We start from the raw sequence: 17773 nt of genomic DNA on the forward strand, positions 1-17773 counted from the left end.
TGCCAAACAGATGCTGGTGTGGACAGGGAGCGGAAGGGGAAGGGCAGAGCCATGGATTCCCACCAAAGAACAAAAAATATTGCTTACTTTAGCTTCTTCTGGCCACTCTGCTGCTTCCCACCAAGTTTTTTCCAGCAGGTTTGACTGCGGGTGGGCCTCCCTCTGAGTTGTAAAAATCATGTTTGATGCCGATGATGTCACAGGGCCCTGGCTTAGGCCCTCACCTGTCTGCAGCAGGAGCCTTGACTGACTTCAAAGTGGGTGAAGATAAAATATTGCTGGATGGAACTGGTACAACCTCAGACTCGATGGATTTTAACCCCTCCCATTCACCATAGGGTATGGGTACAGTTAAAATCAATCCCATAGTCTTGCAATTCTTTTGAGATATTATGTAGCTAGATATATGGATTTACTTGTAACATTCAAGATTGACAATTACTGCCAAACAGTGCAGTAGAATTTAGTGAACCCACATTTTTTTTCCCTACTTCAGATTACTAAATGATATAACTGGATTTGCTATTTTTAGCACTGATAGTCCTTACTTTACATTTTAATATTAAATGCCATTTCCCATTTTGTCTGCTCAGTGTAGGTCTGTTTTCAGTTAAATGCAGAAAGGTCCAGCATCCATCTAGGTTTGGGCAATTGTCGACATTTTTCTTCTGTACCTATATTGATGGCATGATTAAATATTCTGCAAAGGACATTAAAGTCAAGTTGTAATTCTTTGGATCATTAAACAGAATCCAATGACAAGATTTTGCTTATATTTAAATCCTTTTCATGTTTCCACTATTGTAAAGAGAGTTATGAACGATGAGATTTTTTGCCTTTACTTAATCTCTGACTTGCAGTTCCATTTTAATGTGTAACATATTGCCGTCACTGCAGATATATTAACACTTGTATGAAGAAACAACCGCAGAATTTAAAGACATTTGAAGAGTTACCACTTGAATTTACAACTTTAACAGATGTAAGTTTTCTTATGAACCTGAAGACTGTCGTGCATTGTTGATAACTTTGGCTCCATTTCAAAACTTAAGAGTTACAATACAGCTTTGCAAGCATCCTTCCCCACATTACAATGCATAGATGTTATCTACCATGTTATGACAAACTTCACAAAATCACCTTTTGGCTTCTCTCTGAATCTTCTGGGGGTATAAAAATCTTTGCCTTTTCCCTTTTGAATTTTTGAACACCTTAAGCTTTATGATAATGATGAAATAACAGGATAAGATATGATTGTAAATATATCTGGAAGTGAGAACCAGTATTATCTCTAAAATTGTTGCACTTTTATGGATTAATCTCATGCTTTGAAAGTTAGTTTTAATCAAACAGAAAAAGACAGGACAATTTGAGCTTAAGTCAAGCTTAAACTCCAAAAGTTCTTCTGAAACAAATCATGCTTTCCTTTGTTCACTTACTTGAGTCAAGTGTGAGTATTTGTTTTGGGATGGATTTGATTTCCATACTTATTAACAACAAGCAAGGAACTATTAAAACCAATTAATTCTTAGCAATAACATTCAAGTTTTCCTCTGAAAATTTAATCTGCTTCAGTTGAAACTGGACCAAATGAAGTCTGGAGTCAAAATTATCATAAGGTACAAAAAACTGAAAGATGTAAAATGACAGAGGGAAGGAACTGAACCAGACATAACAACATCCCAGGATGGCAGGTTAATGAGAGAAATGTAAATCAAAGGATCTGCACAGTGGAATAGAACAGAGAGGAAGGAGAATGGGGGAGGTGGGGGTGGGGGTAGGAGGGAGAAACAGCAGCATATCATTAGGCAACTTTTAATTTTGTTGTTCAACCTCAACCTCTTCCAAAAATACACTGCTCAGTCTGGATAGTACTGATAGAAGATTAAAATAAGAGGAAAGAAAATGTAAGAAGGTTATTATCCAGATGCAGATTTTTGAAATTATTACTCATAGCTGCGCCAGTTAATATACAATGTCCTTCATGAGGATGTACTGTAATTCTCTGGTAAATACCTAGTGAATCCTTTACACAGTGGGCACTGTCATTTAGGAACCATTGCAGAACTGTTACAAATAGACACCTACCTTTGTTGCAGCAAGGACTTGATCTTTGGGTATCTGCCAGATGAAGTACACAACCTTAAAATGGATCTGAATATTGATCAAATTTGCAGATGATAGAAAACTAAAAAGGGCAATAGAATCGAAAAAGAAGCCCAGAAATTACAGAATGAGTTAAACAAATGTATGAGTGGCCATAACAATGGTGAAAGAAACTTAATACAGGCAAAGTTAAAGTACTGCACCTAGGAAGAGAAAGGGATTCACACATGTACAGCATGAATGGTGTTGAAAGAGCTAAGGATGACATTGAAAGAGATCTAATAGACTTAGTGGACTCAATGCTCAATATGTCCAACCAATGCGGAGCAGTAATCAAAAAAGGCAGAATGTCGAATTACATGACCAAAAACAGTAAAGTGTTGTCCAGTTCAAGTCTGGTGTAGATACCTTCTTGGGTTCAGTGATATCAGTTGTTTCCTTAGGTGGCCTGAGCATCTTACTTTTCTGGGAGTTGGCTCACACATCCCTATACCTACTGGAGTGATAGTATAACCCAGCAATGTATAGCATCCCCTTGCAATCTGGACAGAATACTCAACAACAACAACAGCTTCTATTTATATGGCACCTTTTTTAAAAGAGTAAAACGGCCCAAGGCGCTCCACATGAGCATTATCAAACAAAATTTGACACTGAGTTACAAAAGGGGATATTAGGGTAGATGACCAAAAGCTTGAACATCTTAAAAGAGAAAAGACATGTAACGAGATGGAAAGGTTTAGGGAGGAAATTCTAGAGCTTATAGCCTTGACAACTGAAGGGATGATTCCCAATAGCGGAGAAGTTAAAATCAGGGATGCTCAAAAAGCAAGAATTGTCTTTTGTGCATTTTATTTCTTCAGTTTTCTCCAGTGTTGTCATTGGGGTTAGCATTGGTATATGGACACCACAGTGTCCATGGTTAAAAATGTTGAGGTACGTGGTAATTTTAAATTCAGGGTTTAGAAATTTCTGCCAAATTGCAGAGCGAGGCTCAGAGAGGAGGGACACTGAGGGGGGCTTGGAGGGGACACAGAGAGAGGGATACATAGAAAGAGGATAAGAGAGAGAGAGACTCAGACAAAGGAAAGAGAGAGAGATGAAGAGAGAGAGACAGACAGACATGGGGAGAGAGACAGACAGACAGACAGACATGGGGGGAGAGAGAGAGTGGAAGACAGACCTGGAGAGGGAGACAGACAGAGAGAGAGAGAGAGAGAGAGGGAGACAGACACGGAGAGACCAATAGAGAGAGAGAAAGAGAAAGACAGAGAGAGAGAGGGGAGCGAGAGACAGAGACACAGAGAGGGGTAGGGGAGATGAGAGAGAGAGAGAGAGAGGAGGGAGAGAGCGAACAAGATCATTCCTGACAGATGGGCATGTATCTGGAATACTGCACATTGCTATATCAAGTGTGTGCGCAGACATTGACTACTGGTGCAAGTAAAAACAATGCCAGGTATCTCACTAAATGTGTTTTAAATCAGACTGTGTTTTGATGGAATTAGGTTGGCTCGTCCCGGACGAGCCCCCCCCCGTGTTAGGGCGGCACAGTGGCGCAGTGGTTAGCACCGCAGCCTCACAGCTCCAGCCATCTGGGTTCAATTCTGGGTACTGCCTGTGTGGAGTTTGCAAGTTCTCCCTGTGTCTGCGTGGGTTTTCTCCGGGTGCTCCGGTTTCCTCCCACAAGCCAAAAGATTTGCAGGTTGGTAGGTAAATTGGCCATTATAAATTGCCCCTAGTATAGGTAGGTGGTAGGGAAATATAGGGACAGGTGGGGATGTGGTAGGAATATGGGATTAGTGTAGGATTAGTATAAATGGGTGGTTGATGGTCGGCACAGACTCGGTGGGCCGAAGGGCCTGTTTCTGTGCTGTATCTCTAAACTAAACTAAACTAAAAATATACAGATTAATTGTCCCCATGTCCGTGGCTGAGTCAATAATTTTGTCAAATGTCCATGGTGCAACATGTTGGTGCCTATCCCTGGTTATAATTGAGGTGACAGTTGATGCGAATTGTTAAACTGTTTTAGTTATCGTAAGATAAACATTCAGAACAATAGTTATAACAAGTTTCACTTATTTCTAACAGAACAACTAAAATAATGAGCATACTGTGCTACCCCACTTCAATTGGTCATCCTGTTTAACTTAAAGCTAATTTCCTAACTCTCCTCTTCTGTCTTCCATTCTTCTTCCAGACCTTTGCTATCTGATAGTTTCAAAAAGACAATCTTTATGTAAAGGTTAATAGTAATTTTAATTTACTTTAAAAATCACCTCAGCATTCTAAATGAGGCCTAATCAAAGCCCAAGGCAAAGACAGTAAAGTATTTTGATTTGTATTTAATTATCCTCATAATTCATCCTAATACTCGATTTTCTTTAGCTATAGCTTTGCAGCACTGTTCATGCATCTTCAGAGCATTGAGCATGCAATCCTGCACTGTGTACAAAGTTTACAATAGGCTCTACCCAAATGAAAAACACTACATTTATCTATATTAAATGACATCTGCCAGACAAATGACAATCTACCACTACATTTAGATCTGCCTGTAATGTATTTTTCTCATATAAACTCCTAACACTTGCACAAATTTTTGTATCATCTGCAAACATGCAGACTGATCTCCTGGTAACTTCATCCGGATCATATATGAAGATGGTAAAACAGACCTATTACCAATCCCTGGACTAGTGACTGGTCCTTAGACAGAACCACTACAATTCATAACAACCAATTTCTTATCCAAATCCAAATCTTCTCACTAATTCCACAAGACACTATCCTTTCCTAATATTGTGTGACACCTTGTCAAAGACTTTTTGAAAATCAAGGTACACAATGTCAACTCAGCTACCTATGTTCATCAACCTAGTAAATTACTTAAGATTTAAATATTACTATCACAGTCCATGAGATAATGGCTTGCATTTGTTCTGGGCAACTGTCGATTTTTTTATTGGTTCAGGGGATGCGAGCGTTGCTGGCTAGGCCAGCATTTGTTGCCCATCTCTAATTGCCCTTGAGAAGGTGGTGGTGATCTGCCTTCTTGAACCGCTGCAGTCCATTTGGTGTAGGTACACCCACAGTGCTGTTAGGAAAGGAGTTCCAGGATTTTGACCCAGCGACAGTGAAGGAACAGCGATCTAGTTCCAAGTCAGGATGGTGTGTGGCTTGGAGGGGAACTTGGTGGTGTTCGCATGCATTTGCTGCCCTTGTCCTTCTAGTTGGTAGAGATCGCGGGTTTGGAAGGTGCTGTCGAAGGAGCCTTGGTGCATTGCTGCAGTGCATCTTGTAGATGGTATACACTACTGCCACTGTGCGTCAGTGGTGGAGGGAGTGAATGTTGAAGGTGGTAGATGGGGTGCCAGTCAAGCGGGTTGCTTTGTCCTGGATGGTATCGAGCTTCTTGAGTGTTGTAGGAGCTGCACCTATCCAGGCAAGTGGAGAATATCCCATCACATTCCTGACTTGTGCCTTATAGATGGTGGACAGGCTTTGGGGAGTCAGGAGGTGAGTTACCTGCTGTAGGATTCGTAACCTCTGACCTGCTCTTGTAGCCACAGTATTTATATGGCTACATCCAGTTCAGTTTCCGGTCAGTGGTAACCCCCAGGATATTGAGACAGGGGGATTCAGCGATGGTAATGCCATTGAATGTCAAGGGGAGATGGTTAGAACCTCTCGTTGGAAATGTCATTGTCTGGCACTTGTGAGGCATGAATGTTACTTGCCACGTATCAGCCCAAGCCTGGATATTGTCCTGGTCTTGCTGCATTTCTACACGGACTGCTTCAGTATCTGAGGGTTCGCGAATGGTGCTGAACATTGTGCAATCAGCGAACATCCCCACTTCTGACCTTATGATTGAAGGACGGTCGTTGATGAAGTAATATCTGCTTTTAATATACAAAAAAGAAAGACTTGTGTTTATATAGCACCTTTCATGACCACCAGACATCTCAAAGCATTTTACAGCCAATGACGTACTTCTGAAGTGTAGTCACTGTTGTAATGTAGGAAATGCTGCAGCTAATTTGCAGACAGCAAACTCTCAAAAACAGCAATGTGATATTAACCAGATAATCTGTTGTTGTGATGTTGATTGAGGGATAAACATTGGCCAGCGCACCAGGGATAACCCCACTGCTCTTATTTGAAATAGTGCCATGGAATCTTTTATAGCTACCTAAGAGGTCCGGTAGAAGCCTAAGTTTAACATCTCATCTGAAAGACAGCATCTTGAACAGTGCGGCACTCCCCCAGTACTGCTGGTATTGCAGGGAATTTCAGCATTCACTTTTATACTCAACTCCTGGAGTGAGACATGAACCTAGAACTTTCTGACTCAAGGGTGAGAGTGCTACCAGCTGGGTCACAGCTGACACAATACATTCAGCAAATGCCAGCAGCTTAGAACTATGGCAATCCATTTTGTTTTTAAAACCCAACACGTAAAATTAACTTTTTCCGAAAACCTTTCTGTAAGAAAAATGATCAAAAGATCCTGAAATGTCACATGTCAGAGGAAGCTATGATCAAACCGTACAGTTTTCTAGTCAGACCACACTTGAGTATTGGGTCCAGTCTTGGTTGCCAAGAAACAGAGACATTCAGTCACTGAAGGCAGTACAGAGAAGGGCCAAAAGACTGATCCCTAGGGCTGAATTTTCCGAGGCCTTTGGGGATGGAATGGGAGGGCTGCCAACATGGCAAGGGAAGGCATTGGGAGGGGAGTCCAATGTCTTCCCACCGCTGGCAATATGGCATGGCGTTGGGAATGTTGGTGGCTCAGATGCCGATTCAGATGCCAATTGAGCAACTTAAGTGGCCAATTAAGGGTCACCTTCCACCTCTGCAGGCATTTTTTCTGCGTTGGAAGGGCCCACCACCATGTGGGGAGACTGCCCAGCGAAACTAGGCAGTCTCCCAATGGGTTCCAGGGTGGGGGTTGGGGGGAACTCCATGCCCACAGAAGGGCCCTTTGATGGCAATGGCCGCTCTGGCAGCAACAGCATCGCCGGCGCTCAGCAACCCTCTCTCCCCCCACCCCAATCCCACCTCCCCCATTGCCGGGGCCTGACTGCCTGGCTCCGGCGTCACCCAATCCAACTTACCTGTGCCCCGCCATTAAAGCGCCCTTTTCCTGGAGCTACACCTCAGCATTAGAACCGCTAACAGTAGCGCTGCTGAGCTGCCAACGCTCTGATTGGGCCAGCAGCTCTTGGGGGCAAGCCACCATCCTTAATTGGACGGCTGCTCTGGCGGCCGCCTCTTAATTAGCCGCCGGTGGCAATATGCCACCCAGGGTCCCGCTGCCAGCTGAAGCGGGGTCACCTCCTGCTTTTGGCCCCAGTGGTAGGTCTTGCCCATTAAGGGCAAAATTCAGCCCCTAGTGTCAGGGTCTGATTTATGAGTAAAGGACTGGAGAGGTTTGGGCTTTTCAGTTTAGAAAACAGGCATCTGAGAGGTAATCTTTTAGAGATATATAAAGTAGTAAATCAGTTAAGCTGAAATACTACTATAAATTAAACTGGAAGCAGGACAAGGAGACACAGGTTCAAAATGTAAATGATAGTTTTAGGACTGATATCAAGAAGTTCTTCACACAAAGTGATCAACACTTGGAATGGACTTCCAGGCAGAGCGATGGAGGCAAAACCCTACAACCATTTAGAAACAATTAGATGAGCAAAGAGGAGAGTGTAAGGTCATTCAAGATGGGTTGAATGTCCTTCTTCATTTGTATCTTTTGATGATAGTGAAGCAAATATACTGTTCTAAATAAATAAGTAATTCATTCCATGTGCTGTATACAAGCCCAAAGTACACTGTCATGCTCGGTCCCCACCTGCCAAGAATGAGGCACATCAGTTTTGTCATGAACATTGATTTTTAACTGTTTTTGGAGTGAGGAAATGACTTGTTAAACAAGTTAAACAAACCGTGGCTGGAAAAAATTATTCACATGCTAACAGACATCGAAAGTGAGGAAGCGCATTCCGGGCCTACAATCCACAAGGGCCAGGACTGGTTAGACCAGCTACTCACATAACTACCTGGCTGTTCCAGGGTTTTTTTTTGAACTGGCCACAGAGAGTTTGAAGGCAGAGTGTCTGTTTGCTCCTGGACTGAGAAGATCTCTCCTGTCTGCTCCCATCTCTTTCTCACAAGCCTCTGAATCCACTGAAGACACAAGAACCCCAAGAGAGAAAAGTCTCCTACAGCGAACAAGGCTTAAGAACAATACGGGGTCCCAATGAAAAACAAGATCTACCTACAATCAAGGACTTTACAGTGAGCTTGAAGACCCGAAACAAAAACTCTTCAGATATTGCCTCAAATTTTTCACTTTATTTTTCTTCTGCTCTTTTCTGTCTGTATTTGCATGTGTGTATTGCGTATGCATGCTAGAGTGGGGTGCGGCTTTTCCCAGGTGGCTTTGCCTGGCTCCAGGACGTCCGCTTGGCACGCGTAAAATCCGCGTGGAGGCAGGAGAAGGCTCTTAAGTGGCCATTAAGTGGCCAGTTAAGGGTCTTGATTGGCCTGGGGTAGGTGGGCTGTTTTTCACTCCCCACTGCCCCCCCCTCCCGGCCCTACGTAAAGGGAGGCAGAGATGGGAGCGGTTTGGGAAAGCCTCCCGGAGCCTCCCCGCTCCATTTTACACCACCCCCCGGCTACCAACCAGCTCATTGGGGTGGCGTAAAATTCCAGCCTATGTGTGTGTTGTTACGACCAGGTGAGAAAGGTGTCTAGGGGTCCCTCTCAGCCTTCACCTGGTCTCACTTAACAGGATTTAATTTTAAACACACCGTGTTTTTAGCTCCCCCTTGGTGAATCCTTGTTCCCCCCTCGTCAATCAAGAATCTATCTAATTCAGCCTTAAAAAATATTCAGTGACCCTGCCTCCACTGCTCTCCGGGGAAGAGAATTCCACAGATCAACAACCTTCTGAAAGAAAAATTTTCTCCTCATCTCCATGTTAAATGGGAGACCCCTTATTTTTAAACAGTGTCCCCTAGTTCTAGTCTCTCCCATAAGGGGAAACATCCAGTCAGCATCCACCCTCTCAAGTCCCCTTAGGGATCTTATATGTTTCAATAAGATCACCTCTCATTCTTCTAAACTCCAATGGATACAGGCCCAACCTGTCCAACCTTTCCTCATAAGATAACCCCTTCATCCCAGGAATCAGTCGAGTGAACCTTCTATGAACTTCTTAGAATCATAGAATCATGCAATTATATCCTTTCTTAAGTAAGGAGACCAAAACTGTACACAGAACTCCAGATGTGGTCTCACCAATGCCCTATACAACTGTAGTAAAACTTCCTTACTTTTATGTTCTATTCCCCTCTGAATAAACAATAACATTCCATTTGCCTTCCTAATCACTTGCTGTACCTGCATACTAACTTTTTTGTGATTCATGTATCAGAAAACCCAGATTGTACCACAGAACTCTGTACCAAAGAGTTCTGCAATCTCTCTCCATTTAAATAATATAATATACAACACGGGTGACCATAGAGCAGGTCATTGTTCTGCTGAAGCTGAGGTTCAGGTGCCTGGATTGTTCCGGTGGAGCCCTTCAGTACGGCCTAGCAAGGGTCTCACATATTGTGGTGGTCGACTGTGCACTGCACAACGTGGCACTACAGAAGGAACGGCAATGAACAATGGGGAATGTGAAGAGCGTGCTGCCTCCTCGGATGATGAGGATGCGGAAGAGGACTAATCCCTGGGATGGCGGGATTGTCTTATAAGGAGAGATTGAAGAAACTGGGCCTGTATCCTCTAGAGTTTCAAAGAATGAGAGGTGATCTCATTGAAACTTACAAAATTCTTACAGGTGTGCAGGGTGGATGTGGAGAGGATGGTTCCCCTGGCTGGTGAGTCTAATGTCATGCAGGCCCCCACCTGCCAAGAATGAGGCATGCATTATTTTGCCACATAAACATTAAAACTTAAAATTGCTGCTGGGAAGAAAAGAAGGCCTATTACAAGTGGTTGCCAAGCCCCTGACTGGAAATACATTTGCATAGTAACAAACAGTACTTGGAACAGACAAAGGGGCCACTTCATGCTCCAATTTAATCTACAATGGACTTTTGATTACCAGATGTTGAAGGTGGAGAGGCTAGCATTTCAGGTTAATTGCTAAAATGGCCGAATATACAAACATACGTGGTCAGACCAGTTTAGTCACATGACTAACTGACTGTTGGAGTATTTTGAATTTGAACTTACCACAGAGAATTTGAACTCAGAAAGCTGTTTGCTCCTGGACTGAGAACACCTCTCTCCTGTATGCTCCCATCTCTTTCTCACGGAACTGAAGACCCATTGAAGACACGTGAACCGCAGGAAAGAAAAGTCTCCTACAGTGAGCAAGATTTAAGAAGAATACTGGGCCCCAACGAAAAGCAAGACTACCTACAAAAGGATGACAGTGAGCTCAGAGCACGGTAACAAGAAACTCTTCTGATATTGCCTCAAACCTCTTTTTTTTCTTCTGCTTTTTTCTGTCTCTATTTGCATGTGCGTATCGCGTATGCATGCTAGAATGAGGTGCGGTGTGTATCCGTAGGCGTTAACCGAATTAGAGTTTAAGTTTAAGTTTTAATAAATTTCACTTTACTTCTTTAAACCTAAGAGAACCTGATTGTGCTCATTTATTTGCCTTATAATTGGAAAGCAGTGAACAAGGATTCTCCAAGGGGGAGTTCAAAACACAGTGTGTTTAAAATTAAATCCTGTTACAATAAGACCAGGTGAAGGCTGAAAAAACTCTAGACACCTTTCTCACCTGGTCATAACAACTTAGTTTCAGAATAAGGAGTAGGCCATTTAAAACTGAGCTGAGGAGGAATTTCTTCACTCAGAGGGTGGTGAATCTTTGGAATTCTCTACCTCTGAGAGCTGTGGAAGCTCAATCATTAAGCATGTTCAAGACAGAAATCAATAGATATCTGGATATTAATGACATCAAGGGATATGGCGATAGCATGGGAAAGTGGCGTTGAGGTAGATGATCAGTCATGATCTAATTGAATGGCGGAGCAGGCTCGATGGGCTGAATGGGCTACTCCTGCTCTAATGTTCCTATGAAATTGGCCAAGCATCGCCAGATGAGGGATCCCAGGGACAACAGGACAAGGGAGGCTTGCAATGCCCTTATGAATTCATGTTTCCTTTGATCTTTACTGCCAGTTGTGCATTGACCAATAAAGACTTACCTTTATGCAGTCCTGTTGTCACCTTCTTTCCTCCGGGGAACAATTACTCATTGATCAGTTGTGCAGTACTCAGCTGGCAAGGCTCCAGACTGGACCCCTCACAGCGTGATCCATCACCTCACGCCTCTTCACAGAGGCAGGGCTGAAATGAATCACCAAAGGCCATACAGAATAGGAAGGAGATATTGTTTGTTGGAAAAAATTCGTTATTGACTGTGACAGCAAACATTACCCTTTCCATCTAAATACACATTCATTCGTGAATACCCCGTGCTTCTAGGTGCTCTTCTTTATTCTTTTGCCTGCACTACTACGAGGTACTTCCCCTATGCTGTCAGGTGAAGTGGAGGCTGGCTGCTTACCTTGCTGCCCCTTGGCTAGGGATGACCTTGGCGGTCGTCCTCTGGATGCCTTAGATCTGGTGGGCCTCGGCTTGTTGAGGTTCCTCCTGCACAGAAGCAGAGGCACCCTCTGTCATCAGGGATGAGGCCGTGGCGTCACTGGCAGAGGGGCAGAGGAACTGCTGGCCACACCAGGACCATCCTGACAGGAGCACCCAGCAGCATGGGGCAGCCACCCCTCCTCCCTTACAAGCCATACTTGTGCCTCCCATCTGACCTGGGAGGGTAGAGGACCTGGTGGTGACTCCAGGTTCCCTGTGTCCTTCTCACCTTGCCACTGCTGCCTTGAGCTCATGGTTACCCCACCTGCCAAGAATGAGACAGTGGCGCAGTGGTTAGCACCGCAGCCTCACAGCTCCAGAGACCCGGGTTCAATTCTGGGTTCTGCCTGTGCGGAGTTTGCAGGTTCTCCCTGTGTCTGTGTGGGTTTTCGCCAGGTGCTCCGGTTTCTTCCCACCACCAAAGATTTGCAGGTTGATAGGTAAATTGGCCATTGTAAATTGCCCCTAGTATAAGTAGGTAGTAGGGGAATATAGGGACAGATGGGGATATGGTAGGAATGTAGGATTAGTATAAATGGGTGGTTGATGGTCGGCACAGACTCGGTGGGCCGAAGGGCCTGTTTCAGTGCTGTATCTCTAAATAAATAAAATTTCGCCACATGAACATTGATTTTTAAACTATTACTGGAGTAAAGAAAGAACTTGTTTCAAAAAAACCTCACCAGACCCTTGACTGGAAAGTCATTTGCATAGTAACAGACAGTACTTGGAAAGAACAAATGGGCCACTTCCTGCTCCAATTTAATCCACAATGGACTTTTGATTACCAGATGTTGAAGGTGGAGAGGCTAGCATTCCAGTTTAACTACTAAGATGGCCAAATACACAAACAGACATGATCAGACCAGTTTAGTCACATGACTAACTGGCTGTTGGAGGTTTTTTGAATTTGAACTTGCCATAGAGAATTTGAAATCAGAAAGCTGTTTGCTCCTGGACTGGAAAAGACCTCTCGTGGCTGGCTTGTGACCGCCTCTCTGCTGTCTGCTCATCTCTTCCTCACTAGCTTTGGAATCTGTTCAAGACACAGGAACCCCAAGAGAGAAAAGTCTCCTACAGTGAACAAGGTTTAAGAAGAATACTGGGCCCCAACAAAATGCAAGAATTACCTACAAGCAAGAACTACCTACAAAAGGACTACAGTGAGCTCGAAGCTCAGTAATAAGAAACTCTCCTGATATTGCCTCAAACCTCTCTATTTTATTTTTTCTTCTGCTCTTTTCTGTCTCTATTTACATGTGTGTATTGCATATGCATGCTAGCATGGGGCACGGCGTGTATCCATAGGCGTTAACCGAATTAGAGTTTAAGTTTAAGTTTTGATAAATTTCACTTTTCTTCTTTAATCCCAAGAAGGCCTGTTTGTGCTCATTTCTTTGCCTTATAATTGGAAAGCGGCGAACAAGGATTCACCAAAGGCGAAGTTCAAAACACAGTGTGTTTAAATTTAAACCCTTACAATAAGACCAAGAGAATGTTGAACAAGACCCGTAGACACCTTTCTCACCTGGTCGTAACACAAGGGTATGTAGGTCTGCACAAATATCCTGCAGACACTAAATGCTCTGCTGCATGTGGCTGTCCATCAGAGCCGCAAATCTATCAATGGAGGACGCCAGTCATGCACCAGTCAGAGACATAGCATCACTCAAGGCCTGGATGGGCTCCTCTATCATCCACACTTGGGCAAACATTGCCTCAAACATCGCTGCCAGATATTTCCTGACCTCTCGCTGCAGCTACAGCATTTCCCATTATGCTGTCGACACCAGAGACATGTCATGAGCCTGGGGCTCAGCATGGGCCTCGCCTCCCACAGTCCTCTGACTGTCAGGCCTAGACTGTCGCAGCCTCCATCAGCTGCTTGGGTGCGTGTATGATGTGGTCACCAAATCTAACAGTGAGCGCATACCCACCAACGTGCGGGTATCTGTGCTGGTTGAGGGTGCAGGGGTATGAGGTTTGCTGATGGACCCCCTGATGCTCAATCGTCCCCCTCAGAGATGACAGGCTCTCTCACAGTCCCGGAAACTCTGTGGGTAGGTTCTGCGTGACCTGCAAGAGAGAACAGAGACATTGAAGGGTTGCGGGCCTACCATCCTGACATTGCACACACCCTTACGATGGAGATCCCTAAAGGCACTGGGAGCCTGATGAGCAGCATGGCTCCATCGCTGCAGATGCCTTGTGCCCCATGACAACCTTACTCGCTGTCTTAGGAAGGTGCCCTAGTCTCTCTGTCCACAACATTTCTTCGATCCTGCGGTTCAGCCAGCTCCATGGCCTCCTCCTCCATCGAGCTCAGGACATGGAGAATCGGCAGCCCACCATCAGTTTTGGCCTACTCTCTGTGATTTTTTTGCAGTCTTCTCCTGCAGACAGAAGGATGAATGTTGTTGGTGTCCCAGCAAGAATAATCCCAAGACGTGTGCTGGTGCTTGTCCATAAGTGACAGATGGGGGCGCACAGATGCCTCCTGCATCCAGCCCCTTTCCAGGGACGGTCTCCAATGACAAACGGCCTCCTTTCAGAGCCATTTTTCCATGCCTCAGGCAGTTTGTCTGCCTCCCTTGACCCTTTGCCCATGTCTGGTGGGCACCCACTCCCCACCCAACGCACTCTCCTCCTCTAACAGATGCAAGACCCAACAACTGAAGGCTTTAAAAGATACTGACCTTTGCTGTCCAGATGAGGTTATTGAGCCACTTACAGCAGTGTATCTGTGTGTTTGGGTGACCCCACGGCTGCTGACCTCCTCCACAACCTGCAGCCAGGCTTGCTTGGTCAGGCTCCCAGCTCTCCTCCTCTCAGCCCTAGGGAAGAGAATCTGCCACCTTTCCCTGGCAGCTTGTAAGTGCACCTGGAGAGAGGCATCACTAAAGCACGGGGCCACCCGGGTTCTACTGTCCACCATAACTCTGCAGCCTTTCAGAACTCTAGAAATCCTATCACTGCAGACAGCAAGATTGAATGCAGGTCTAGCAGCCCTTTAAAAATGGCCTTTCTGTCTCTGCTCCTGCCACCATCCACATAATTGGCCAGCGCCCACACCTCATTCGCCTTAAGCCCCTACATCCCATTCCCCGCTGGATCGTCTACAGCTGGCCGCTTATGGCCCTGACATAAGCCTCACTCACTTCTGATCCCAATGGTGGGACCGGCGGCTTCATCACAAAATACGGCTCATAGGTAACGGGAGTAGGACATTTAGCCTCTTGAGCCTGTTGCTCAAGTCAGTGAAATCATGGCTGATGCCTTGATGAGACCCAACTCGATGCCTTTGCCACATTTGCCCCATATGACTTAATACCTTTGGATAACAAAAATCTCTCAATCTCGGATTTAAAATTGACAAATGGTCTAGCATCAATTGCCGTTTGCGGAAGAGAGTTCTAAACTTGTACCACCCTTTGTGTGTAGAAGTGTTTGCAAATATCACTCCTGAAAGATCTGGCCCTAATTCTTAGCCCCCAGTCCCAAACTCCTAAACCAGCGGAACCATTTTACACATGAATATTGGTTTACTTATTCTTTGCCTTACTGTAATTTACTGTAATTTTTTTCAGTGTTCATTTAATATGGGGCATTGGTCAAAAGGACAAGAAAACCCAATGAATACTACTTTCAACTCCAGAATGATACCAATGTACCATTTAAAACTGAGTCTGTATTTAACAATGAGTTAATCATATTTCAAAATGTTAATAGTATTTTCTAGTTTATACAGCTGATAACAAAGTTAAATAGCAATCCTGTATGAACTTGCTGTTTTTCCAGGATTATCAGACTGATAGTGGAATGGTTTTAACGTCAGAAGAACTGGATCGTCCAATGTGGATGGATGGCAAACCAAGACATTCACAGTCTTTTGGGTAAAGCAGCACAATATAAAATACGTAATATATTTGTTAAAAGGAGTAATTATAACAGGAAACTGGAACCAGGAAAAAAAAGAGACATGGTTCAGAAAATGAAATGGACCAGAGCAGGGAATACATGCAGTTTGGCACTCTGTGTTTGTCTGCACTAAATTTGCAGGAAAGTGATTAAGTAGGAAGTCCTTTTTGTATTGAAATGCTTTTTAAAAGTATGACTAAATTTGTGCAGCATAAACATCATTTCAAATTGTGATGGCCAAGCAAACTTGCTGTAGCAGCTTAATTCCTGAGTAAACCTTTGCTATTTACGACTATTCCATTAATTATCTGGTGTCTTTGTCATTCATTTTAACATAATTAGGTTGCAAAATTTAGAATAAAAATACTGGCAGGTTTTTTTACGTGAAATCCTTCCTGCTCTTTCCTGTTTCCTAAAGCATTTTTCTGAACTTTATTTGCAAAACAGAAATAGATCCAGCTTGTAGAGTTTTTTTTAACAGCTGTAACTGCTATAGATTGACATAAATGGACTTTTAATAACAAAATATATGTGCAGAGACTGAACTGAAAAGAGTAAAGTCGTCAAATATGGTGAGGAAAGATCAATGTTAAGTAACAATAATTTTTTCAAAAGAAAAGAGAAAGGGAGGTTGGAAGAAATGGTATAAAATGATTCATAAGTGATTCACAACAGAAGTAAAAGTAATACAGTGAGTACAGTCAAAGGACGTAATGTTCTTGCCTGTATTTGGCGAAAGCATACATTTTGGTGCATAATCCTATATGTTGGTCCCTGGTGTAATAAAAAATTGGCTTTGTACACATCGCACACCATTAGTAAAGCAACTTAAACATTTTTACTTTCATGTTTTGGCTAGCGTTGTACCATGAATAGGAACTAAACATGAAATAGAGGATATCCTAACAGGTTGTTCTGCCAATTGATTTTTTTTCTCTAAACTAATTTATGCAAAGAAACAAAGCACAGCACATAACAGGAGAATGAGAAATGAAGGTAAACTCTAATGATAAGGTAAAAGCAAAATACTGCAGATGCTGGAAATCTGAAATAAAAACAAGAAATGCTGGAAATATTCAGCAGGTCTGGCAGCATCTGTGGAGAGAGAAGCAGTGCTGATGAAGGGTCACTGACCTGAAACATTAACTCTGCTTCTCTCTCCACAGATGCTGCCAGACCTGCTGAATATTTCCAGCATTTCTTGTTTTTATTTCTAATCTTAAGGTTTTGTGTTTATGCAAGGCAATCTATAATAAGAAAGTGTTTGCATTTAAAAAAGTACTCATAGAGTCCCAACTTGTTTCATAAGCCATGGAACAAAAACAAAATACTGCAGATGTTGGAAATAAAAACAGAAAATGCTGAAAATACTCAGAAGATCTGGCAGCATCTGTGGCGAGTGAAACAGAACTGTTTGGAGGAAACGTCATTGACCTAAAACATTGCGCTGAATTCTCGGACCTGACTGAGGTTGGGAGCAGAGGCAGACAGGGCCAGAAAATTACGAGACCGGCCGACATGCCATCTTATTGATGTCAATGGATTCAGGACCCAGAAAGGCCGCCTGCCCCACAAGCCTTATTAAGCAGCGATTACGGAGATGGACTAGGATTTTCCAGTTGACCTCCAGTTTTCTGACGCAACAGGGGCAGGTTTACTGCCTGACGGCAGGTACCCAGTGGTAGGCTGGGATGCCAGTAACTTCAGGCAGGCCTACAGGCCCTCCTGCCTTCCTGGGTGAGGGTGCATCCAAAGGCCACCCTGCAGAGGGGCTCCCCCTGCCACCACCCCGCCCCCCACCCCCAATCCCTGCCAGTGGTGGCCTGGCTGCTTTTTGTATTTTTAATTAATGGTTCTAAAAAGTGGCTGAAAGGGCAACTTCTTATTGAACTGCCCTCTCAATTACTAACCAGTTACTGCAGTGGGGTGCTTCTCTGAAGCTGGAATGCCTCTCATTGGCCCTACAGCTTCGAGAGTCCATCCACCATCCTTAATTGGACAGGGAACCTGTCTCCATGACAATTAAGAGGGCACCCTGGTCAAAATTTCAGTGACTGTT

At 43.9% G+C, this 17773-nt stretch overlaps 1 protein-coding gene across 3 annotated transcripts in view; it reads left to right on the forward strand.

The window, feature by feature from the left end:
• The window catches only part of flt1 (fms related receptor tyrosine kinase 1), a 306847-nt gene that overhangs the window by 278066 nt on the left and 11008 nt on the right, over positions 1-17773 (forward strand). For 2 of the 3 annotated variants that reach the window (XM_068033545.1, XM_068033546.1), the window contains 2 exons: positions 898-982; positions 15595-15689. In XM_068033545.1, the coding sequence (XP_067889646.1) occupies positions 898-982; positions 15595-15689 (180 nt within the window). The remainder of the gene's footprint in view (positions 1-897; positions 983-15594; positions 15690-17773) is intronic. The other variant, XM_068033547.1, reaches the window with a different exon arrangement.

Source organism: Heterodontus francisci, chromosome 6, assembly GCF_036365525.1.
Source record: "Heterodontus francisci isolate sHetFra1 chromosome 6, sHetFra1.hap1, whole genome shotgun sequence".
NCBI classification, from domain to species: Eukaryota; Metazoa; Chordata; class Chondrichthyes; order Heterodontiformes; family Heterodontidae; genus Heterodontus; species Heterodontus francisci.